Source organism: Myiozetetes cayanensis, unplaced genomic scaffold, assembly GCF_022539395.1.
Source record: "Myiozetetes cayanensis isolate MyiCay16 unplaced genomic scaffold, myiCay2020 scf3, whole genome shotgun sequence".
Lineage (NCBI taxonomy): Eukaryota > Metazoa > Chordata > Aves > Passeriformes > Tyrannidae > Myiozetetes > Myiozetetes cayanensis.
In genome coordinates, this window is record NW_026087521.1 from 39,267,180 (window position 1) to 39,293,461 (window position 26,282).

At 40.1% G+C, this 26,282-nt stretch overlaps 2 protein-coding genes across 5 annotated transcripts in view; one reads left to right on the forward strand and one right to left on the reverse strand.

The window, feature by feature from the left end:
• Positions 1 to 17,502, forward strand: part of SYT1 (synaptotagmin 1) — a 345,628-nt gene extending 328,126 nt beyond the window's left edge. For all 4 annotated transcript variants that reach the window (XM_050324472.1, XM_050324473.1, XM_050324471.1 and 1 more), the window contains 2 exons: positions 10,030 to 10,163; positions 14,385 to 17,502. In XM_050324472.1, coding sequence (XP_050180429.1) covers positions 10,030 to 10,163; positions 14,385 to 14,591 — 341 coding nt within the window. In that variant the 3' untranslated portion in view covers positions 14,592 to 17,502. The remainder of the gene's footprint in view (positions 1 to 10,029; positions 10,164 to 14,384) is intronic.
• Positions 1 to 26,282, reverse strand: part of PPP1R12A (protein phosphatase 1 regulatory subunit 12A) — a 1,052,766-nt gene that overhangs the window by 808,697 nt on the left and 217,787 nt on the right. The gene's annotated exons all lie outside the window — the stretch shown is intronic.

A 26,282-nucleotide genomic window follows, 5' to 3' on the forward strand; every position in this document is an offset into this window, starting at 1 on the left:
TATAGTTTGGTGGTTTTGATCTGAGGCAGCCCTTATAACTCAGTTTACCATTTTTTGAGCGTGTTCCTTGTAAGCTTCTGTGGAAGATTACCCTTAAACTGAGTATATTCGCTTTTGTCAGTGTAAAGACCATCACAGTAGTGCCAGGCTGACGTGTAGTCAAGCTATAAAACCTTACTGTGGCAATGCTGACATGAAGAGTCAGTAAGACAAAATGTATGTTCTTGCTAGAGTCAATTGCTAATACACTAGTTAGACCAGCTTTTGTTTTTAATAGACTTTCTCTGTGTTTCAGGGTTGAGTAATTCCTTTGAGTGAAAACTGCCACTCACTCCAGTGTGGTTTTCTTTATTGCCCAGTAATACTGGAATGCCTATCTGTCCTCAATGCAGTTTGAGATTAGGACTTGTTTTGCCTCACAGCTGTTGGATTTGGGGTTTGGGGCCTTTGTGGTAGGTGCGTTTTTGGGAGCAGGGAAGTAACCCGAAGAGGAGTATGTTTGTTACCAATGAGAACTTTATAAAAGAGGAAAAAATGTATCAAATGTGTTCAGAGGACAGAAATGGACATAGAAGTTTACTCCCTACAGCACTAAGTTTCCATAACATTTGTCCTAAGTAAAGGTGTCTCAGTGCCGTGGCAAAATACTCTTCTGGAATAGGTGTCATCTACACTTCTTTGTGATTGGCTTTACTTCCTTTCAGTCAGTTCTTTCTATTGGGACAGCCTTTCATGACATGAAAGAAATCCCTGTTTTGGTTTGGTTTTTTTGCTTTCTTCCAGTTATTTTTGGGTGTCTTTCCTTACCCTTGTCTCTGTGTGGCACAGTAATTTTCATTCCTAGCTATTTAAGCCTGGAAGCACAGAGAAATATTGTCATGCAAATAGAAATTCTTGACTAACCAAAGTTTTTTTAAATCCCCCTGAGTTTCTTTCATTCAGGTCCCCTAAAATCTTGATGTTCACATCACCACTCAGCAGCGTCACCTATTGGGATTCCTAAAGTTGATTCCTTTCCACCATAATCCAGGATGTAGGTAAATAGCTATATGCAGTAAATATCCACAGGAGCAGAGGGTCAAAGATGCTGATCATACAGGCAAGGAGAATGAGGGCACTTAATGAACCTGGACCTAGCACCAGCCTTCACTTCATTGAGTAGCTGAAAGGAGCACCAAAAATACAATGTTATTCTCAGCAGAGCAGACTGAGAACCTGTTTCACCTATCTTATAACCTTGTCTTGCTTTCTCAAGAGGTAAGAAATGTAGATTCGGATTCCATCAGCCAACAGAGAGCTCTGGAGAACATTTCCTAAATCAGCAATAAGCAGTTTAACCTCTTGGCTATCGGCAAAAGAGGGGTGGAAAGCAAAAGCCTGTGTTTAATTGCTTAATTTTCCAAAAGAAAATAGATAAACAAGAAACCCTTAAGCTGGCACAGCTGTAGGAAAACAGTGGAGACTTGAAAACGTGAAGTGTAATTCCTCTACATTGTACTGTACCTGGGCATATTGGGGCAGTTCTCCACCCAGGTGTCTGCCCTGCCAAACTGCAGCCTTTGTCACCTGATGCTCCCCATGTGCTCACTTTTTCAGCCTGATTTTTGGATTGCAGCCTCCACTTGGCAGCATGTGCCTCAGTGAGGCAGGGCAGTTCTGTCCTCAAACCAGCTCAGGACTGGGGGGGTTCACGGTACTTACTAACAGTCCAGTGTAGTACATCATTATGTACCCAGCTGCTGTTGTTTTCTGCTAAAACATCCCACAAGGTCTGCTCTTTAACCTTGGGTTGTTTGGGGTGTTCTGTATTCTGTGCTTCTGCTTCTCTCTTCACTCTCCTGCCTGTTGTTATTCTGCAGTCCATGTGTATTCCCCCTTCCCTCCTCCCAGGTTCGCTTGAGGACAGTCTTTTGAATCTCTCTAAGCCTCTATGTATTATCTTCTGGTATTTTCAGTGCCTCCAATTTAATAAATAAAAATTTCATTTTTTTTAACTCTATATCATCAAAAGGCATTACCTAAATTCTAACTCAGCAGTCTGCTCGAATTTGCTGCCTGAGGTATTGCCAGTTTGCTTTGGTTTCAGTCTGGATTCCTGTACTGGAGAGTCTGCCTATATCAGCAGCCCAAATTAATACCTCCCCACCATTTGATATAAATGCCTCCTTCATCTTAGTTGCTGTTGTATTCTTTCTATTTGTATACAAGCATTATATTACAATATGCTTTCTTTATTTCTTTATTTGTTACCTGAGATTGCAAGTGCCCTTCTCCAGTATGTTAAAGTTTTAAAGTGTCATGCTGTCTCTCCCCCTCCTAATTACATTCAAGCTTCATGAGCAGTCGGTTCTTTCCCATTTGGTGCAAATGCAGGGGAACAAGGTTTATGGCTTTGATGCATGTAGTCTCCATGTAATCACACAAGGTGTTTGGTTGAGTTGCTGTGCTTTTCCATGAGTTTTCTGTGTTTACCCACAACCGAAACTCAGGGTGCATTTTCCTATTGGTGCAAGCCCATTTTGTTCCTTATAGAACTATTTGTATTGCCTGTGTGTAGCTGTGCTGAAACGAACCCCTTGGATATAAGAGACAGATCTGCTGCCCTTGCTCTGGCAGTAAACTTAATCATAAGCTCATAAGCACTAATTTGTGCTGTTTTTAAATTAGAGTTTTGGCTTCCTTTTTTTTTTTTTTTTTTTCAATTTTCTGCTACTTTCCCCATCTGGCGCTATTAACATTTGCTGTGTTCCAGTTGGAAGTGCTGTGGGTGGAATTGAAGACTCGAGAGCTGGCTGAATAGCCCTTAGGCCACTGTGAATGTTTCTGTTTCCACTGTCAGCTCTACATGTTCAGCAACCTCAGTTTGGGATTTTTGGGTGAGGGAATCATTAGCTGTCTGTCTGTTTTACAGTACCTCCTTCTTCCCAAAACTCCCTGGTTCTCTGAATTCTGCATTTCAATAGCAACTTGACGTTTATCTAACTGCACTACCAGTGCAGAGTTGTTACTTCGAGACTACTTTGCTACGCTCTCCATTTAACTCTTTCCATTGTAGGCATTCCCCACTATAAAAGGATTCCTAAACTCCATTATTCATATGAGAATCTGTCTAATGTTATTGAATGTGAAATTACAAATGTTTTCATTTATAAATTACCCAGTCTTACAGCATCTTCTTTTGAAGATCCTGATGGAAATATGTAATCCAAAGTCATCTAACTTGTTACAGTATGACATAAAATATGAGCATAAAAGGGCCTGATGGGAGTGTGCTTTATGTGTGTGTGTGCACTGCACCTGGAGCAGTCCATCCATGGGGCACAGGCAGGCATTAGCAAGTGTAGTGTGAGTCTTTTTAAGCTAAACTATTCACAGCTATCGTGGCCATTCAGACCACCCACTTGGGCTGCTTGCAGTTTCTCAGCTCCATTCATGGCCAGTACCCTACTGCATGGTGTTGGGAGAATCTCCCAGGCACACAACTCAATCCTCAGCCCCTTTGTAAAAGTGATTTTAAAATGTGTTTTGCTGGAGTCAGGACTGGCATAGATTCTGCATAGAAACCTACAGCAAAATACTTTTTTGCTACCCACCTCTCCCTTGTATTGATCAAGTACTGGCTACAGCTAAAAACCTGGCCCATAAATATCAACATTAGCTGAGAATTAGACATTATGTAGCAAATAAACTTTAAAAAAACAAACAAACAAAAAAAACCACACAAAACCAAAACAACAACAACAAAATACTGGTTTTAAGGAAATCTGTTAAGAAAAAACCCTCACAAACCATACATGTTATGCCACGCGAATTGTTTCTAATGAAAGTGTTTTCCAGTATTTCTCTTGAGACATTAGCTGCTCCATAAAAATAATGCCCCAACTTTAATTTGCTCATTTGTGGAGGAAGGTAGAAGGTCCAAGAGCTTGTGTCAATGAATATAAACTATAACTTGTATGCAGTCTAGAAGGTACCCTAGCACCTGTACTACTTCTTAGTCATTCTACCCTATATTGTTTCTTCCCCAGATTGTTTCTTTCCCCCTCCGGCTTTTCTTTCTGTTCGAAGCTTTCCATTCATCTGAAAAATACTAGTTTAGACAACCCAGGCACAATATCACTCTAAACTCATTATTTCAGAGACTTTAATTAACCCCTCTCATCCAAGCATGAATAAACAGGAAAAAAAAGTCAGGAGAAATTATCCATGGCCTGGACGCCACAGGCATCGTATGAATCATCCCTCTCTCTCGGGAGGAAGGGTTTATATGCCCACAGAGGAAGCATGTCCTATGATCCTTGGGAAAAACTCAGCAAATCTATGGGAACTCCTATGAAAGTTCTTCCTGTTTTGCTTTGCTCTTAGAACCCTGCTGCTTTCCATAGCACAGCCCAGGCATATGCTGCTGTTACTCTCCAAAGGCAGAAGCATGCAGGTACTGCTGATGCTGTCAGACTTCATCCCGGGCACAGTCTCTATAGAAAATAAAATAGTTTGCTGTATTAAATGGCTGCTCTCCCTGCTGCTCGCCAAGAAGGCTTCATCTGAAGCCTATTTATACCAAATAGGAACAGGGTCCAGTATTGAATCCAGCCCTGCTCCAGCTCTGGTCTGAGGCCCTGGCTTGGTCTTTCCTCAGCTCATTATGGCTCTTTAGCATGGAACTAATGATCCACCCTGCAAGTTCTTTGTCCTAACTGCATTTTCACAACTATTTGTAAAGCTGCATTTCCAAACCTGATTTTCTTTACTTCTTGGATCAATTTCCAAGCTCTTCAGGAATCCATTCTGCTTCCTAGAATGGAAACTCTACTGTCTGCTGACACCTTTGCTCTAAATGTCAGTGATGTGTGCTTTGGCATGGGTTGGGCCTAAATTTTCTTTTGACGGGGAAAAAGACATGCTAATGAGCAGCCAGTTATCTTGAACATTTTGAAGACAAAAATACAGTTCAAGGCAATTCTGGCATCATATTTCTTCTCTGTTTCTACATTTTAGTTGAGAACATCTCATTACAGTGTTTTGTAATATGAAACTCTTCAGCTGTATCTATGACTAGTTTGTTCTGGCTCAATTTTTTTTCCTGTTAATCATGTTAGGCTTATTCAAGACTTGTAGAGGGTTTTCTATGATCCCACTGCACAGAGCTGCATGGCATTTTATTCTTTAAAGCGTTAAGCTCCAAACACACACAAAATCTTGGGACTGTATTTGCACACCCAATCAATTCCAATTTTATCCCTGTATGGCTTTTCAAATTTATCAACTTCTAGGTGCTTTCTATTCATATTTTGATTAGGTTATAGAAGCCTTACAATTATTTGTAAAAAGATGGGCCCTGTCCTTCTGTTTGGATTCAGAATAAACCACTGTATTAAATTCATCCCAAGCCAAGTACATTGTTGTACTTTTTTGATGAAGATCCATACAAATGGAAAATTTTGTGCTGAATTCTCTCCTACCTATGTAGAAAATGATTTTTCATTGATTATTGATCCCTATACCAAATTTTTTGTCTTAAAACCACTGAGAAGCAATCTTTCTCAAGTTCCACCATTTCCTAACATATTGCTATTTGTCTCTATTTTCTTCTTTTGAGTTGTAGTATTTCTTTTTCCATTGTAAAGTTTGCTTTTGTAAAATCTCTAACAAGTCCATCTTGTTTACACTTTGTCTGCAACTAGTCATTATTATAGGAGGGTTCCAACTGTAAGTATATATATATATTCCTCATGGTCCAAATGACTCCAGAAGTCTTGATACAACATACCATTTCAATTACCTTTTAAATAATGTATTGGCATCTGACTGCAAATTTCGGGAAAACAAAATGTGTCAACTGGTTCCCCAGTGCTTTAAAAGCTGTTCAACTAGCCTCCATTGAGACATTACTGTAAAATCTACAATGCACAATTAGTTACGAATTTTGCATCTTTTTAGCACTCATGGGTAGACTGTTAATGAGGGAATAAATAGCACAATTTTATTTAATTCTACACACTGGTTAAAATGAATTACTAAGCAAAGGACACACAGCTATTCTGTCCCCTTTGGCAAAGGGACATCTGGATGCAACATCCTTTCTTCCAGATAGAGGTGGGGGGGTGTCCATCCACAGATATTTCTGGATGTAATGTGGTTCTAAATCCTTGTTTACTTGAAAAGAATAAAACTGTTTGAAAAAACAGTGATGGTCACTCATGGAGAGAAAGTAGTATTTTGGTGTACAATTTATTTGATTAAAGATAGATATTTGCTCCGGAGTAAGATAACTATCCAAAGTACATAAAGAGATGCTTATTTATTTTCATTGGCATCAGATGTAGACATTTCTATGTGGTCAGAAGAATTCTGCCCTTTATGCCCAGGCTAGGCACTTAACAGACAATTTTTCATTGCAGGGCTGTAATATCAGTTCTGTCATCCTTACTAGTCTCAGTTATTCAGTGAGACTATTTACATATTAAAGTATTACTCAGCATGAGTAATGGTGTCAGCACAGAGGTTATACTGCAAGTAGGGAAGAGAGATGTTTCCATTAGCACTAAACCTCATCTCACAAAAATCACTGGAGACTGACACTTCCCGGAGGTTCTGCTTTCTTTTGATTAGCATCCCTTCTTCCAATAATTGACTCCAAGCAGTTCAGCATCTGTTATTTGGTGGAAGAAAATTATTCAGAGATTTATTCATAAAGTCACAAGAAAGTCTGTACTTAGGTATCAGGTATTTTGTATAATGGCCAGTCTTCGCGAGCGAAGATCCGGGGAAGGTCTTTACACCTTCCAGCCTGCGCATTGGATTTTTTAGGTGAGACACAGTGTGCGCGGAACTGAGCCCACCCTTTAATCCTAAGGTTCATCTGCCGGGGCCAGCGAGCTTGGACGGTGCAGCAGGTCCTGGGACGTAGGTGGGTTGCCTTTAAGGGCTAACGAGCCCCACCTGCCCGGGAGTGGCCCTGACCGGGAATCGAACCCGGGTCTCCGCGGTGATAGCGCGGCGCCTTTACCACTAGACCAGCAGGGGCTCCAACAGGTATTTTGTATAGAGTGCAAGCAAATAGATTACTGGGGAGCTGAGAAAGTTAATTCCATGGAATATGGGAGACTGTAACTGAAGATAATGCAGTGGTAGAGGGGCTTATATGTAGGACACAGAAGAATGAGGAGAGGGGAAAATTAGGCAAGACCAGGATACTTCAAAAAATAGGAAGTGGATATACAATCTAATAGCCCATCCACGTACTTGAGCTGGACACCCTGTTATGATTTTAAATGTTCGGGATGAGTAAACTTATTTAATACTTTCTTCTGAAACAAGAAAAGAAGGAACATGGTTTCAGTTAAGTGATATCTAATTTTTATTTGGATTAGCATGACAATTTTACCCTCGGATGAAAAAATATTAAAATATTTTATCATATGCCCCCTTCTGTGCTCCATTTGGTACCTCTGCCACTTACAGTTCTGCACCACAGTGGTACCATTTGAATCTTTCCTGCGAAGCAACTGACATTTGACTCAGCCTAACTCAAATCCCCAGTGACAAACAGAAGAAACAGATCAGGACATGAAAAAGAAACCACAGAAACCTATCTATCTGAGTCTTGTCCCATGGCCATGAGTTCTCTGGGGTCAGGTTTTGCTCTAGTACCATCATGAAGACAGGAACTATAGAAATTCAGTAGAAGCATATCATATAAAGTAAACATACATGTAGATGTACAAGCACTCACATATACTGATTTCTAGATTAAAAATATTTTTCTCCAAAATATGGATTGTTTCTCGAGATAGGAATATTTCTGCATCACTTTATAAATCATTATTGTACAGTTCCTAATGGACATGTGAATGATCATCAAATCTGTGTATATTGTCTGTGCACAGGCACAGATCAGTTAAAGATTGGCTTATATTGCCTGCATTTATTTTAATAGAATTATTCCATTCTAATCCCCTTCATTAGAATGTCTTGCTGTACTGTTTAGCCTTCTAGCTCATTGTAGTTACTTAAATTATATTTTGACAGCATCTCATGTCATTTTCATATCTTAACATTCTACCACTTACTCCTTGACTACTGAACTATCTTAATATGTATTAGCTACACCTAAACCATCATTTTCATGTTAACACAATTTTGCATTCTGCATGGAGCCTCAGCAAAAGTGATAAGCTTTTCTCAAGTATCAAGTAATGTGGAAGGAGTCCAGAGCTGCCCGTTTTTCGATCTTCAAAACCATGTGTGTAGTGATGTTTAACTCAGTATTAAAAAAAAAAAAATAGACTTCTGTTAACTTTTTGCTAACATTTTGCTCTTCACATGATACTCCTTAATTCGTTGTGCAGCCACATGGAACCCTTACAATCCCGTCTTGCCTCAAGCATAAACCTACCCAGATTTAATTTCTGTTTGAACTTGACTCTTTTGAGGGGGAAGGAGTCTTAACCCTCTGTTACAGAGAGTTCACCACAGACAGTGAGAAGCTATTCCAGCTATCTCAGTCTTACTGCTAAAGTATATGCCTATTTCTAAGTTAGAATTTGTCTAGTTTCTTTTCACGGCCATTGGATCTTATTTACCCTTGTCTGCTACCTTCATTGAAGAGTCCACTACCAAAATTATGCTCCTTTCAGAGGATGAAGTCACTCCAGTAACTTAACTGTCCCAAACATCTGGGTCTTCCATAGGAAGGCGTATATTTACTGTAGAAGAGTGCAATTACTCTTCTAAACATTAATTTCATTGCACAAAATTTCAGAGTCACAAAGCATGGGTTGCTCATATTAAGTATTTGTCAGTCATTTGTCATTCTTCTGTAGCCCTAACCTTTTCTCAGGAGGGAAAGGAGAAGCCCTCTCCTTTGATAGTTTGCATTCAGGCTCTTCATGCTGCAGGTGACTTGTGGCTGGCAGGCACTTTACACAGCCTTTATCACTCAAGGGAAGGCTTGCCTTGATCTGCACCACAGTCTTAAACCAAAGAGGTACCTACCCAAATTTTGCTGACAGTACCATAAAAGTTGTTTAAAAGGATGAGCTTGAGATGTTTCAAGTGGTGCTTTGTAGTAATCCTAAACAGAAGAATAACTGAGCTCAGTGAAGGTACTGCTAATTAACACCACCATGGAAGAATGCTGGTTCATACTCTAAACAACCACATGGCTCTTGTAACAGATTAAGGACTGATAGCACTATTCTTTAAAGCAGGTAAAATTTCCATTGACATCATCATTACCAAGATAATTCACCACTGTAAAGTTGATGAAAGTTTTGCTTGCACAAGAAATAACCTGATTAGGTACCAAATGAGTTCTGTTACTTCACCACCAGAAGTCGTTCAAAATAACAGTGGGAATTCAGTAGCGAGTGGCAAACCCCATTTGTAAATTATACTGATACCATGACCTCCACCTTACTCTGGCTGCATGCAGCTCTAAGGTAGAGGACTGGTGTTTAAGGGGCAGAGTCCCTTCCTGCACGGCAGTCTGGCCATGTGCCAGACCCATGGACCCTGCGCTGTGTCACAGCTCACAGGGAGGTCAGAGGATGGGAAAACCACAGTGCAGCACCTGCCCAAGGAGCAGTGGGAATAGTTGCCAGAAGGTTGCAGAGCATCCAGACACCCCAGCCCTATACCCGTTGTGTGTGCATTTGGCAGCACTCACCAGTCTTTGGAAAACCACCCCACAACCCATTGCTGAGAAATGCTTGCAGTACGTAAATAATGTTATAGTAAAAACATTTCCAGGATGGTTAATGAACTATGGAACAAAGTTAAATGGACTTTGCCTCTCCTTTCACCATGTTAAGAAGATAATGCAATAAATATTTTGTACCTTTTCCCGTCATGAGTGCATCACAATCATAAAGGACTTTTTCTATAGTAGAAATTAAGACTTTGTTTAAATACAGGCTTTAAGGGTTTTCTTTTTTTTTTAATCTACTCTACATGTGTGGGATTAAAATTTGTAGAAAACACAAAGAACTATCCTTCTTAGCTCTGCTTCTTCTCTTGAATGCTTAGATCCCTATGTGAAGATCCATCTGATGCAGAACGGTAAGAGGCTGAAGAAGAAAAAGACTACAATTAAAAAGAACACTCTGAATCCCTACTACAACGAGTCTTTCAGCTTTGAAGTACCCTTCGAGCAAATTCAGGTAATGTCAAACAGTGTTTTGTCTTCCCTCTCCATTCCATTTCTCAGCCCTTATAAATATTTAACAGGAATCTTGTTAATTATCACGTGTGCATGCCTTCATTAGCACCTAGGTGCCAGTCCTGTGCTGAGTGTGACTGCTTCAAGAGGGAAATGATAAAATGCAAAGTACTTACGAAGTTTTGATTCATCAGTGAGAAATGGATAACTGACATTTTCTGTCAACAGAAATGGATTTTGGAAAAAAAAATCCACAGGAAGATAGTGAAGGAATGTGCCAGCAAAAAGGTATAGGGATAAAAGAAAAGGCATATATAGCATTTTTCCCCAAATTATTTGAAATAAAAAATTGGCATCATCTGTTAAAATATGTTCCTTGTGTATTTATTGGCCCTGTTCTTTGAAAGCACTGCAGCATCCCTCTTAAGTAAAACACCTAATTCATCCACAACTTTTTTTTCAGTTATTCACTACACTATGACAACTTTTTCAGTGATTCCTATGTCCCTTGGAAAAAGGCATTTGAGAATCTCAGGTGTCAGTACTGCTCTCTTGGCACCTCAGGAGAGCTCCAGCCTTTGTCCAGAGCCTAAAATTAAGGGTCTCAGAAATCAGCACAGTGAGCTGGAAGTCACCTACATTAACAGTGGGAAATACCAGGACAAGGTGTTGTGTAATTTTTCTAAGGGACTGTGACCTGCCTTTCGGCTACTGGGAGGCAAATAATCTCTCATAAGGGAGGTTTAACTTCTTTTGATGTTAACTAATCTTTTATCACAAGAGAGAAGCTCTTCTTAACCATCTCAGGAGGCATGTGAGAAAAGAACTTCCCACCCACCCATGAAGCCCCAGAACCATGGAAATGTTATGCAATACAACAGCTTTTCTGGGTGGAGCTGAGTGGGGAAAATGTCCTTTCCAGGGCCTCCCAGTTTGAATGACCATAATTAAAATAGTCTGGTAATACATCCTTTTGTGGCTTGTAAGAGGGGGTTAGGTATGGGTTAGGTGCCAAAAGTTTAAATGGGTTTAAATGGCTTGGACAAAACTGGGAGCCCCCTCTGGATTAGATGAGAGCACGGTATGGGTTTTCACACTCTATATCTTGGATTTTGATAGTAACTGTACTGGAGAGAAGCCCAGGAGCCAAGGCCCATATTTCAAGTAAAACTGTGTGCTTGCATTTTATTGACTTGGTACTGACAAACATAATAAAATTAGACAAGGTGAGGCAGTAGGAACAGTGACTTGGATGCATGACTGGTCCATTTACAGTTTCTTCACGCCCTTCAGCATGTACAGGTGTCTGTGGACTCTAGGAATCAAGAAGTGAGAAATCCAGTGGGTCCTAATTTCCCTTGATTTTAATGAAAGTTGGTCTATGTGCTTGTGAAAGGCCTCATAACAAGCATCAAAGACTCAGAGGCAAAACCAAAAAAAGATTAATCAAATCAAGTCTCTTCAGCAATTTAGGCAATGAATATTTTCATTTCCAAATAGGGACAGGATCAAGGAACTGGAATAGGCACCTCCAAATAACCAGATAAGAGCTTTGGCATGGTTAGAGCCATTCTGTAGGTACTTGACCATTTTGCCTTCTAATCCTAAGTCATTTTTGTAAGGTGGATATAGGTACTTTAAAAAGTATTGTGGTTTAGATGTTTAAATTTTTGTCTTTTTTTATTTATAATTTTATTAGAATTACTTTATAGCTACCTACTTGAGTATATAGCCCCAATTTTAAATCTGCAATTATAGACTTTGGTCATATGCCAATGTATTTTGGAGTTAGTTATAAAAGACTATATTTAGAGGTTATTTCGTTATGGATACTGAAGTGATTTCATCATTAGGAAAACACTTTTTAAATTATATTTAGGCTTAATATGGTAAGGATCACTGGGGCTTTGGGGTAATTCAGGTAAAAGTCATTATGCAAACTTTCACAGTCAAATAAAAATTAGTGATTATACAAGTTTCTTGATTGTTGGAAAACAAAGAGAAAGGAGGTCATGAAGAGAAAGCAGCTCAGTAGCACTGTATATATATATATATATATATAATTTTAAATGAGCCAAACATTAACATTTTCAACAATTTAGTAGTGACTATGGCTTCTGGCTCTTAAGAGAACGAAAGTGATGTCTTTAAGGGTAATGGGAGAACACCACTGGGAAGTCAAATCCTGTTGCTACAGGCAGATCAGGCACGTGTTTTGCCACAGCAAAACAAACTGCCTCTGCAGGCAGCAATGTCTCCGGGCCCTTTCAGTCCAAAGGGCTTAATCACACTGGGAATCTGCTAATCCAAGTGTTTATTAAGAGAAGCAGTGCTTTCTACTAGTACCTCTTGGGTTTTGCAGTGCAGCTGCTCCTTTAATATGTGATACAAAGGCAAAGAGATGCTCACATTTCTCTGTAGTTTTAGGCCAGAGACCACGAGGTGAGAATCATCTCAGAGTTAATCATCTGAGCTAGCTATTCTTGCATTTTTACAGAGCAAGGAAAAGGGTCTTTCATTTACAGTGCTCATTTTTGTCTTACAATTAATACTAAAAACAAAAATCCAACAGTAACTAGCCCCCAAGCTTCTAGGCACAGCAGGCAAGCATTTTTTGTACTGTAAATAAATAGTCTCACGCTTACTTTTTATATCTGTGATTGTACCATGCATCTAAAACATAAGTGTTCATTTGGGGGCGTACCATTAAAAGTGTATTGCAAACAGCAACACTGAAACATGATTTTGGCATCTAGAAATACTTGCTTCAGGATATTGCCTTTTTCCTGAGTGCTCTGGGGAGAGAGAGTCTTGAGTTTGATGTACACTTTTGTCACCAGCAACTATATAAATACTTTAGTGCCTGTTGGAATCATCTCTTTCTCTGGCTCAGTGATTTGTGCAATCCTGTAAGGGAATGGACTTTATAATATAAACCTCATGAGCCTGGTCTTGCTACTTTTAAAAGATAATCCTATTACAAGCACTGAAATTAATCATTCTAGTAAGAAGTCCAGATTGTAGATATATTTAAAGCCTTAAATTTAAAAAAAAAAATTATTCTGGAGAATAAAAGATTTTTCTGGAAGAAATGTTTTTCAGGGCTTTTCTTCCTCCTATTCAGGAAGCGCTGTAATAAGCAATCAGGAAAAGAACTGTATGTTCATCTTTAAAAATAAAACTCTGTAAGGAGAAGTGTTTACAATTTAGTAGAATTAGCCCATGGCTGTGAACATCTTAGGTGCCGCTGGGGAAGAACACCACTCCACTGAAGGAATAGCTGTATATGCTCTTTTGACAACTATTACAGACCTGAAGGAGAGAAATGTGTGCATGTGCACACAAACACATACCCAAAGCTTGGCTTGAACATCTCCCAGTGTGCCCCAGTCTAAATGAATGGAAAATTGTCTGTGAGCTGTGACAGATGGGCTCGCACAAACTGAGTGGGACAAGTGTAACTCTGTTTGCCAGAGGTCACCATTCCTGCAGAAGTAGCACTCCAACATCAGCTCAGTCATAGGCACTGCCAGTATGTCAGAGCGCCAAGACAGTGGGGTTTATACATCTGTTCCAAATTCCCTGAGCATGCAGCCTGTTTTCTAGACTTCTTTATAAATATACAGAATATACACAGCATACACACATACTTACTCGTGTGCACATGCATGCACACAGACACAAACACAGATGAGTATGTGTGTGTGTGTATGTGTTTAGTAAGCATAAGGGCTATCTTCTGAATTTATCTGCAAACACCTGACTAGCATGCTGGGTGGATGGGTAAGAGTTGTTTAGAAGCAGAATGGCAACTAAGAAAAGGGTGCACAACACTGCAAACATTAATTTGGGGTAGAGCCATTTCTGAGCTTTAGCTGTTAATTTATTTGCATAAACAATAATGATGTGTTAAATTGCACAACTTTTGAATTACCTTACCTGTAGGTTGTTAATCTGTTAAAGGAAAAACAATCGACCCCAATTTCCATATGAAACTCTTTGATGCAATGGGGTGAGTTACAAGTTAACAGGGAGGTTGTAAACTCAATTTGATTTGGAAGACTTACAAAGTTTGAATTTGCTTCTCAGTAAGGAAATCTGCTCTGGCTGTCACACACCCCTTTCATGGCTTCTCCACTGCATTGGTGTCTCCCCACATTCATGCCTGCCCACCTTCTCCTTATTAGGTCATGCTCACTGCTCTTTCTCTGTCTCATTGTAGAAAGTGCAAATTGTTGTGACTGTTTTGGACTATGACAAGATTGGCAAGAACGATGCCATCGGGAAAGTCTTTGTGGGCTACAACAGCACTGGAGCGGAGCTGCGGCATTGGTCAGACATGCTGGCCAACCCCCGGCGGCCCATTGCACAGTGGCACACCTTACAGCCCGAGGAGGAGGTAGATGCCATGCTGGCAGTCAAGAAGTAAATTAAATTAAATTAAATTATGAAGAAGAAAAAGAAGAAGAAGCCTTTCTGCATTTGCCCACATAGTGCTCTTTAGCCAGTATCTGTAAATACCTCAGTAATATGGGTCCTTTAATTTCCAACCATGTGTTCCTGACACGGATCAGTTGTACTTTTAAATTCCCATTTTAATTTGCACAAATTTAAACGTAGAGAGCCTTTTAAAGGCGCTTCATTTCACCACTGCCCCCCCAATCTACTCTTCTTTTAAGCAATATGATGTGTAGATAGAGCATGACAGAAATTATTTATTGTATCACACAGTTGTATATATACACCAGTATGCTGAGAATTTATTTCTAGTTTGTGTATTTGTATGTTGTAAGCGTTTCCTAATCTGTGTATATCTAGATGTTTTTAATAAGATGTTCTATTTTAAATTATGTAAATTGACTGAGATATAGGAGAGCTGATAATATATTATAGGGTAACTATTGTATCGTCTGCATTCCAGAAAAAAAAAAAAATCCAACTTGTAAGGCACTAGTAGTGTTACACTGACATCTTAAAGGACAACTTAAATCTGAGCTTTCAACTGGACCATCCTAATAACACGCTTCACATCCACAGTGAATCTTGGAGGGGCAAATCCAACTGGGTAGACATCTTTCACAGGCAACTTAGCATGATCTGAGCAGTTCCATGGCTGACCTCAAGGAGCTGTAGCCAGAAGCCAGGATACAATTTTTTTGTATATATTCCAAAGCAAACACATAACAGACTGAAATGGCTTTAGATTGAAAGCTGAGGAAGCAGTTCCATCGGAGGCAACAATTTCATCTAACATACAAAGAAAGACCATTGCAGAGATTGTGCAGGGAGGGGGAGGAGGGAGATGCAGCAGTAACAAAATGCTGCCATGAAAACAAGAGTAGCTCTCCATTATCACCTTTATACAAAATTTGCATACTGTGAATTCCATCCACGATTTCACATTATAATGAGTTTGCACATTAGAATTTGTAACAAAATATTTTATTATACTAACTCAGATTAGAAGGAATGCAGAATATTTTTTAGACACAGCCGTGTGAGTTTATTATACAAAATAGTTTCATGGTAAACAGACAGTATTGTAATCCCATCAGAAGATGACAAAATTTAGCCATAGTTCTAAATGCACTTCAAAGTAAGCCAAAAGAGAACAGCTAGTGACCTTTTATATACTATTTATACTTAAGTTTTAATTTGTCCTTTAAAAAAAAAGTGAAAACAAAGAACAAGTTCTAGAAAACTGAAGCAACCTCTTCTGTATACTAGATGCTCGTTTCAGGAGGAGTTTTTAAATGTTTTAAATGTTATTATGTAGTAAATGGCACTATTATGAAGCTATTAGTCATTCCATAAGAGTCTTGAAAGACTGCTCTGTGTATCACTGTGACTGCCGTGTGTGCTTAGAAATGTAGTTTTCTCAGTGGATAGCAATCAATTTATTCCGTAGTGATATTGTAATAATACTGCCATTCCCTTCTACTGCACTGCCGAAGGAACGCGTAGCACAAGCAGTTCTAGTTATTATGGACCAATTTAGAACTGGAGAGCTATGCGGGGGACAAGGATGCTATAGTGACTGGGTTGACCACGCAGCATTTTGTCAAGCCCTGTGCAATACTCTACATTTCAGCTGCCCTCAACCCCTGCTGCTTTATGTAGACAGTCATCTTACAGCTACCCAGCATGTCATCTCTGCTCGTACCATCTCATCAAGTCATTTAGGGCATCACTTCTATCTCATGTACTGTCCTTTGAGGCCCCTCGCTTATCTTTCCAAGCTGTGAATATATTTATAATGCTTTGAAGAGTTCATTATTTTTAGCAATGCAAACTACCCCAGAAATGTGGAAATGCTATTGCTTTTGGAGGGAGGCAGGAGAATTAACCATTAATGTTTTTATCAATCTGTTGCATCTAACAGAAACTACTGAAACAACAAAGATGAATGTACTCAGAGAAGTGTGCACTGAAAACTAAATTCACAGCCTCCCTCAAGGCTCTGCTTCTGGGAGAGGTGTGACAGACTGAGGGGTCAGTGCAGTGATGGCCAAGCACCGCTGTTTTTCAGTACTTGGAGGGTAAAAGCAGCAGCAGCAAAGATGTGGGAGGAGAATAAAGCCTGGATCTCTTCCCACCTCCAAAAGTGAGAATAGCAAGATGCATTTTCTTTCTTTTTTTACATGAAACACAGAAAAAACACAAGTGAGACATTTTCTGATAGAAACAGGCACATACATGCAAAGCATCAAGCTGGAATATTTTAAAATCTTATCCTTAAGGACCAAACCCCACCAAAGAGAAAAAGTAGACAGTCAGCTTTCCAGCCTACGAGCTTCATGGTCTCCAGCTTTCAGTTGTTCATTCAGGATAGCTGCAAGTTCAACATGCCAGGACTGACTCATTGTGTTAAGGTATTCTTAATGCTTTCTCTTCCTACACTGCCAGACTGAACGTCACCCTAGAACTGGTTTGTAAGGTACAATGATTCTCAGAGACTGAACCTGCCATGTGACCAAGATGACATTTTCATCCTCAAAGAAGCCACATGTACCTTTCTGACAAAGCTGTGTGAAGTATTAGAATCTGATGCTGTAGAAAGATCCTAGTTGCCTTTGTGTATATTTACTGCCTGCTTGAGTGTTTCTCTGTGTGGGTTTTCTCTGTATCTTGTAGAAATGTTTGGGGTGTTTTATCCTGCCATATCGCTCGTGGCCCGCGAGCTGACAACTTTAGCTGTATTTTACCTTCATTTTTGATGAGGTGGTTTATATTTTGTTTCACTTTGTGTAGTGACTTCCCACAGTAGAGTTTTCCAATTGTCGTTAAAATAACATACATATTACACAGATATTCAATAAAAATGTTTTATTTCCTGTTGATGTTCTGGCATTTCTCTTTTGATCTAAAACTTTGAAAAGACATTTCACTCCAGGACTTTCACACAGTATCATACCCTTTGAAGTATCGCAAGTGAAATAGCACAGCGCTTTCTGAGGGGTTGCTTTCATCAGTAAGATGGTCACAGCCAGCAGCACTCCAGCAGATGAATTCTTCCCCTCTATTGCAGATGGAGGACCATTACCTTGTTTACCCAAGATTATTATCCAAACCCATCATCCTCTATCCAAACATGAACTAGTTTCTGTACCACAAGAAAAACTGCAAAGTAGTTACCTACGCATCACTTTTCTTCCAGACAGTTGTGTTAGAGCTGTGGTTGAAGTTTTCATTTGGAGAGAGATGGTATATTTTAACCTACATCCAAGCGTTACTTCTAAGCTGACCATAAAATCAAGCCTCTTAGAGACTAAAGATCATTAAATAAAACCTTAAAATGGGGAGGAGGGGCAGTGGGGAGGTGTTGCAGGCAGTGAATAGAGAGGGACTTTCTACAACAGCATGTAGTGATAGGACAAGGGGGCATTGTATTTAAACTGGAGGGTAGGTTTAGATTAGATATTAGGAAGAAATCCTTTACTGTGAGGATGGTGAGATACTGGAACAGGTTGCCCAGAGAAGCTGTGGATGCCTCATCCCTGAAAGTGTTCAAGGCCAGGTCAGATGGGCCCTGGGCAACCTGATCTAGTGGAAGGTGTCTCTGCTCACAGTGGGTCTGGTGATGGGAAGAGCAGTTACTCCTCCAAAACTGTGAATGACTGATGTTCTGTGGCTTTACAGAACTGCTGGGGGTTGATTGTAAGATCACAGGTTTGAGCTACAAGCTCATCGAAGAGATTTTACTTTCAAAAAGCACAAGGCTTCAAAAGTCTGCTCGCCAGATCTATTAAAAGAGCTTTCAGTTATTATAATAGCATAAAAGAGCACACAGGAGAAGGCACTGCACACGTTTCTCAGGAGGTCAAATAACACACTTTTCTGACAAACTTTGAAAAATAAGGGAACTTGGCAAAATTTTAAAGGGCAACATTCAACCAAAATAAAGCATTCCACAAAGTATTGACTTAGCACATGCTAACACGTACCACTTGGCAAAATCCAACGCATCCAGCTTTAAGTTACCCAAAATATTAAGAGAGGAGATTACGAGAAGAAGTGAAGAGAGAGAGAGAGAAAAGGAGATAATTATAGCTACCACCCCAGGTCCAGCGTAGATCCAGCGTAGGTACCAGGAGTCCAGGAGATGTCAGGGCCACACCCACAGACTGGCTGTAAGGTGCTAGTTTTGTCTACTCTGGTCCCCTGTGGCTACTCCCTCCCCCCTAGGTGGTACTTTGGTGTTCCAGCCGATCAGGACTGGGCTGGGGCTCCAGGGGTGGGGTGTGGGCAGTGCTCCCAGTGTCCAGTAGCTGACAGCTGTGCCAGGGCTGCTCCGGGGGCTCCAAGGGGCTGGATTAGGGCTGGGCACCACCTCACCTTTGTGAAATTTGACCTGTCCCTTCACCCCACACACACGCACTCGAGTTGGTCTGAGCTAATAATATAATAATCCAGTGTCTCACCGTGACGCGTGCTTGCTCTGCAGGGGCTGTGGTGCACAGTCATTCCTCACAGATACAGGCAGGTAGCACATTATGGAGGTATGAGATGCTTCTAATCCCTTCTTCATGATCTAAGCTGTTGCATGATCAGACCAAGCACACACTTCCCTAAGAGGAGCAATTTGCTTAAGAGCAGACCCAAATCTATCAAAGACAATCAATAAAAATATATTGAGACAGTTCTGTATGCACCAACATTTTTTGCAGATCTTGGAAATACCAGAGAGACACCTTTGTCAGTCAAAAACAGTTCTTTCAACAGAGTAATCAGTTGAAGTCAGTCATTACAACTAATGTAAGGAAAAATGCTAAAAATGCTTCATATAATAGCTGTCACTAAGTGGGGAAAGCAGCAAAAATTACCAATTTTACTCAGCTCATTTAACCCCTAATCAACTGTCAAGAAAAACATTCTTCCCAACTGTCAGAGTGTTACCCAAGCAAAGTATCTGTCTCTCCATCACTTTTCACATCATGAGTCAATGAAAGTTAATTGCCTGTTAATTATGCAAAGCAAGAATTAAAACATTATATTTTTTGATTACTCTAACAGTCAGTTCCTTTATTTATTTATTTATTTATTTATTTATTTATGCTTTAACATTTTCACTTCAGGCTGCCAGTTCAGTTTGTTGTACACATGCTGACTTGCTTTTCGGAACAAAAACCTGCCAAATTCATGTCCAGCCCCTATTTTCAGTGTCAGCTCAAGTGCTGCTGTTCATCCAGGCATTAAAGCATGGAAAAGGATTTTTCTTGACATACCACGGCCTTCATGACATTTACCTTTTACACATTAAATCTTTATATTCAATACGGAGAATACTTTTAATACTGCATCAAAAAGTAGTTCCAAAAGCATGTGACAAACTGGTACAGAGAAATCTTTATGTGGTACTTCGTGACTGATACCTGCAGCAACATTTTAAGACAAAAGGGCCACACAAAGAGATCTACATCAAGATTATGCTGTATTCAAAATAAAAAAGAAAGTTCTACAAAGCAGGGGATGGTACAGATGTCCTTAATGGATCTTATAGAGACCAAATAGCTTGGGGAAGTGAAGGCAGTTCTTCCAGGCTTCTGGGCTGAAGGTGGAGGGTACAGCTAGTGCAGTATTTTTGGTCTATGCATGCACTGTGTGATAACACGCTGAGATTTTGAACAGCCATTTAGATGAAAAAAATAACAACCATACCAAACAAAGAGTTTCATCTTCTGACAGAATCATTCTCATCAGTTTGACAGCTCACATTTAATTTCAGTCAACCATTTCATATCTTTGTACACTGTCTTATTACTCACAACAAGGAGAGCACACCGTGGGCGATAATGCACTGATGTTATACACCCAATGGAGCCGACATCAGTTTTCCTCATAAACAAAAGACCAGTGCACAAAAGTGGCAAAATATTCTCTGCTCCACTAATCAAGATTATCCCACAGTCCTGCACAGACCTAATTTTGCTCGCACTCTCTCTGAGCCCAGGGACAGTTCTTTTCTCTATTGTGTTCACAAACGCATACCTTAGCCTAGAAGATTTCTCCTAAGAAGGAGCAGTGCCCACTGGCATCAAGAAATTGTTCCAAAACCCTGACATGGATCTGTCATTGAAGATCTTAGGTTATATTTATCTTCTCCCTTGGACCATTCATCACAAGGACAAGGATTCCTGGCTGAACATCCTGATTGAAAGCCTGACAAGTTGGAACCCAAAATGCAATGCTGAAGTCAATTATTTCGCGCTTAGTCAGAAACGTTCTCATCCACTTGTTCCGGTGAAAGACAGACTGAAGCTCAGTAACTTGCATCCTGCTCAAGATTTTTTTTTCTTCATGAAACTGGCAATATTGTTAAACTTTTTTTTTTTTTAAGATAGTTTCTGTGACATTCAGACTCAAAGCAGCTTTTATATATTTTCTTCTTTCAAATACAAGGTTACTTCTATTGTTTAATTCAGTTTTAAGAATTTTAAAGCCAACCCACCAAAGCAAGTAAGTGGCTGAATTGTTTAACTGGCTTTAACTCCCAGCTTTATCAAACCTCAGTTTCACTCACTCCTCTCCAGCCATACACCATGATCTGACACTGATTAATAGACAAAACTCTGATGGAAGGCTATCAAGGAAATTAAGTAATCAGAGTGACTTAGAGAACCCTCTTCATAGATTAAATGAAGATTAAATGGTCAAATTTCAACATAGTGTATTATTAAGGGTGAGGTGCTAAAAACGTTCATTGTTGCAGATGAACATTTATTAATGATCTAGAAAACAGATGAATGAGGTGACAAAATTTACCTGTGCTGTAAAATTGTTTCAGCTGGAACAGATCTAAATTATGAGGCCATCTCTAATTTCATAAATTGAGAACCCAGTACCCAGTCAGGCACTTCAACTCAAATTATACTGATCACCCAAATATTGTGAAGAGATTTGTGAACAGTGGTACAAAAAATGTCATCTCAAATGAGAAGACAAGGTAAGAGAGCTAGTCAAACCACTATGGAAAATGAAAGCAGAACCTCTTTTTTGTACAAGAATTGCATACAGAAAAATAGGTTTGTCTTCCCAGTAGTCTCTAAGGACATAATGAAAGCTTGTGATGAACTGGTAGTACATAAAGGTGGTTCAAATTACATTGTTCATATATATATATATTTAGCCTTCATATACATTATTTAGAATATGTTTATTTGTAGACACACTTCACACATCCAGAGAACATGCTCTGTGTCCCAGTGCAGCACATGTACAGATGCCAGGATGCTTCCTGACTTCAGTATGGGCATTTGTCCATTACAGTTCCTGCTGCCACTGAGACGTAGCACCCTCCATGCAAATGTCTCAAATTACTTTTCAAAGATCAAACTAAACCTTGGAAAATACATATTGGAAAAGCTGGAAAACACTGCCCCATTAAGAGCTGTCATGTGGTCTGGTAGAGAGTAAAAAGCTTCCATGGCAGGCTGAATCAGGTAAGTCTTTGTTGTTGAACCAGAGGGTATATAAAAAGGATTTAAGGCAGTCCTTAGCAGGAAGTTCTGAAAAGTAAATCTAAAAAGAGCCAATCTTGAGGAACACAAAGACATTTATGGAGACTATATAAATGAACAGTAACAAAAAACCCATGACAAAAATGTACAGCAAAGGAGTAAATATGTATCCTAGCTACACAGACTTCTACTATAGTACAGAAAAAGTATGCACCTAGAGATTTGTACCAGAGCAAAGATGAGTCCTACCCAACTCACATACTACCTTGTGTTTGAGCCTTCTAAGTCTCCAGAATAAAAATCTGAGAAGATTTGGGTTATTATTGTTGCTTTACTGCATGCTTCCAAAAAGAGCCTTTTTCTCAACACAAAAAATCACCTCTCCCACTCCAGCCCAGTGATGAGGACTAGTTAGTGCTCTCATTCCTTGGATTTAACACAAATACTTGCCTGAAAGGTTTGAGCACCATGACCATAATTAAATCTGCAGTAATTAGTAATGCAACAACAGCAAGCAAGAAAAGCAGGCAAGCTTCTTCAACTGACATTTTTTGAAGTACAGATAATAGAGAGGAATAAAGCGGCAAAAATGCAGGAAGAAAAAGAAATTGCTTGCAGATCAGGGGACCATATCTCTTTCTCTATCCCCAGCCCACATGGTTATTACCTGCTTTAGTCTTTCCCCATGTCACTGTTCTGTCAATAGAGCCAAAAGATCTCTTCTGATCCCATATTTGCTACTGTTTATGTAATATTTACCGTGTTCCCTAATACAGCGGAGTACAAGCTGTTCCACTGTTTATTCTTCTCATACTTCCCTTGGTCCACTTCTGCCGAGCCAACTTTGTAAAGTTTATTCAACCACTCTACAACAATTGGTGCCTAAAATCTCCTAGGAACATGGGTTCAGGGAAAAACACCAAGCTGCAGAAGCCTTTGCAAGCAGTTGATACTTGTTTCAAAACATAAACTACAAAGATGCTACAGCATTTAATCAGTTCCCAAAGCATAATACCACTCTGTACATGTGCCATGTAAAGTATACTTTTTTTCAGTCTTATTCTATAACTTATTAGCAATGATGAGTCACACCAGCTCTTGAAAGAAGTGTAGTAGCACGTTTAATGGAGAAGAAATGTGATAGACTGGGCAAAACTGAGGGCTTTTTTTCCCCTCTGCACCAGAAATTCTAAATCAGTTCCCACCACAATTTTTGTCATCTCAAATGTCTTCATCAAACCTCCTGTAACCTCTTCCCTGAGAGAGAGAGAGAATACTGTCCCTGCCTAGCACCATAATGCAAGCCCATTGCATTATAACTAAGGCAACTGAACAATCAATATGGACTGCACATGAGCCTTTCCAGTCTCCCAGCCTTTTATGAAGCTGGCAGCACAAATACTTCTCTAATCACATGCTGAGAGGACTCACTCTGCTCTTGACCTGACTTAGGCTGGTTTGACTTACATTCTCTTTTTAAGGCATGTCATGAGGAGCAAACTTGGTCAGACCGCTATCCCATACACACTCCCAGCTATTTTAAAGAAAAATTTATGTGATACAGAGTAGACAGCAAACATTAAACAATGTCAGTACAGGTGACGTGGACGTGAACTTCATGGAAGTGAATCTAGATTTTAAAATGCATTGAAGAGATAAGCAAGTTAAAAGCACTATTGAGGAAGTCCTTCATTTTCCTGCCAGCCAGACTAAGGGTTTTATAGCGTCTTCACTCTTTTGTATGTGTGTGCATTCATTATCTCCCAGGTGACAGCTCCATAAATCCTCTTGGACTCTTGGTATGTTCAAGGATAGATGAGGAGCTTCTTCATGACAAAATATTTCACATCCCCACACAATTACACAGCAGGTTGCTTGACTAGCAGCTGTTAAACACAAGTATGCACTGGTGCACTGTGTTCCTTAGCACCTCAAATAGGGTAGGTCTCCTCCACATGCAAGCAGTAACACACTATTCCTTGATGAGTGTATTACCTGGCATATATACCACATTCCTACTTTATTTATATGCACGTTGCTGCCATATTCACTTTTCCTAAAGTTTGTAGCACACAGACTTCTGGTCTACAATTTGGGCATCTGGGCACTACTGCATTGCAAATACCAGCTATTTAAATTCCAAAGCCACAGCAAAGGGCTTCAAGATCCATAGCTTTTAACATTGCAAATCTGAAATTACCATTGATGTAATTTGATAAACAATCAGATTATCACCAACCAAATCATCTTACTCAAAAGCCTCTGGATTTGCATATCCTGTACTCGTCCTTATTTCTTTTTTTTTTTTAAAGAGAAGATTAATGCCATTTCCTGATCATCTCATTAACAATACATTTCCCATATAGAACAGCCTCTTACTGTGACATGTTTTGTAGAGCTAGACAATTTTTAAAATCCTGCAAGAATTGTATCCTTTTCATCTGAAGTACTTGGAACATAATGAAAACATTTGATCCTGTTAATTATCTAAAACAGTTATCCATGGAGTGAATTTGGTCTTATTAGCAGAAACATAGTCTCTTCCTTGTCATGCAATATGATTCAACACATGTCTGGTAACACAGCCACAGGGTACTCATCAAGGGGGAAAAATCCCTGCACTGGAAATTACTGATCTGGATAATACCATGAAATAACTGATTCCTAACACATGGCTCCCAGAAACTGCCTGGAGAATACTGTCCAGACTTAGCTCAAGGTGTAATAACAGAAACCAAGGACTTTGCAAGGAGCAGTGAGCTATTTTCTCAGTTTGCAGATACAAGCAATCAGTCTTCCTGTGTTTAAAAAGTAGAGTGTTTAGCAAAGACATAAGGTCAGGTCTTCCTCTTCACCAGAAGTGCAGAACGAAACAAGGAAGGTCCTGACGAGGAGCAGCTGACTTCAGCTGGTGCAGAACTGGATTTTGCATCCCATTCCTCCCTACTTGGGCTAAAAGGTATAAAAGAGTGAGATCAGAAGTTTACTCATAAACATAACAGCAAGAAGCCAGACTATCCATACTGCAGGAATGTCCAGCATCCTTCTCTCTAAACTGAAGATAGACATTTGATGGATGGTCTGGTAGGAGGATGAGGAACTGGTTGGAGGTTGCATCCAGAGGTTAGTGGTCAACTGGCTCAATATCCAGATGGAGATCAGTGACAAATGGTGCCTCTCAGGGGTCCATATTGAGACAAGTACTGGGTAATATCAATGACAGACAGTAGGTCAGTGTACCTTCAGCAAGTGTTCAGACGACAACACGCTGAGTAATGCAGTTGACACAGCCAGGGGAGGGGGTGCTGTCCATAGGGATCTGGACAAGCTCGAAGAGTGGACCCTTGGGCACTTCATGAGGTTCAACAAGGCCAAAGTCCTGCACCTGGGCTGGGGTGCCCAGCTCCCAGTATCAATACAGGCAGAGGGATGGAGGGATTGTGAGCAGCCCTGCCAAGAAGCAACTGGGGATACTGGTAGATGAGAGGCTGGACATGAGCTGGCAATGTGCACTCACAGCCCAGAAAGCCAAACGCATCCTGGGCTGCATCACAAGCAGCGTGGCCAGAAGGTCAAGGGAGAGGATTCTGCTCCTCCACTCTGTTCTTTGTGAGAGACCCCACTTGGAGTACTGCATCCAGCTCTGAGGTCCTCAGCACAGAAAGGACATCAACCTGTTGGAGTGAGCCCAGAGGATGGCCATGCAGATGATTAGAGGGATGCAGCACTTCTTCTATGAGGAAAGGCTGAGAGAATTGGGATTGTTCTGCCTGGAAAAGAGAACATTACAGGGTGACCTAGTTGTGACTTTTCAACATTTAAGGGGGCTGTAAGAAAGATGAGGACAGACTTCTTAGCAGGGCTTGTTGTGATATGACAGGGCAGTGGTTTTACACTGAAAGAAGGTAGATTCAGACTGGATATAAAGAAGAAATTTTTTACTGTGAGGGTGGTCAAACACTGCAACTGGTTGTCCAGGGAGGTGGTAGATACCCCATCCCTGTGAACATTCATGGTCATGTTGGATGGGGCTCTAAGCAACCTGATCTAGTTGAAGAAGTTCTGGTCATTGCAGTGCAGTCAGATTAGATGACCTTTAAAGGTCTATTCCAAGCCAATCTATTCTAGGACTCAGTGATTAGTCCCATCAGTCCCATAATCCC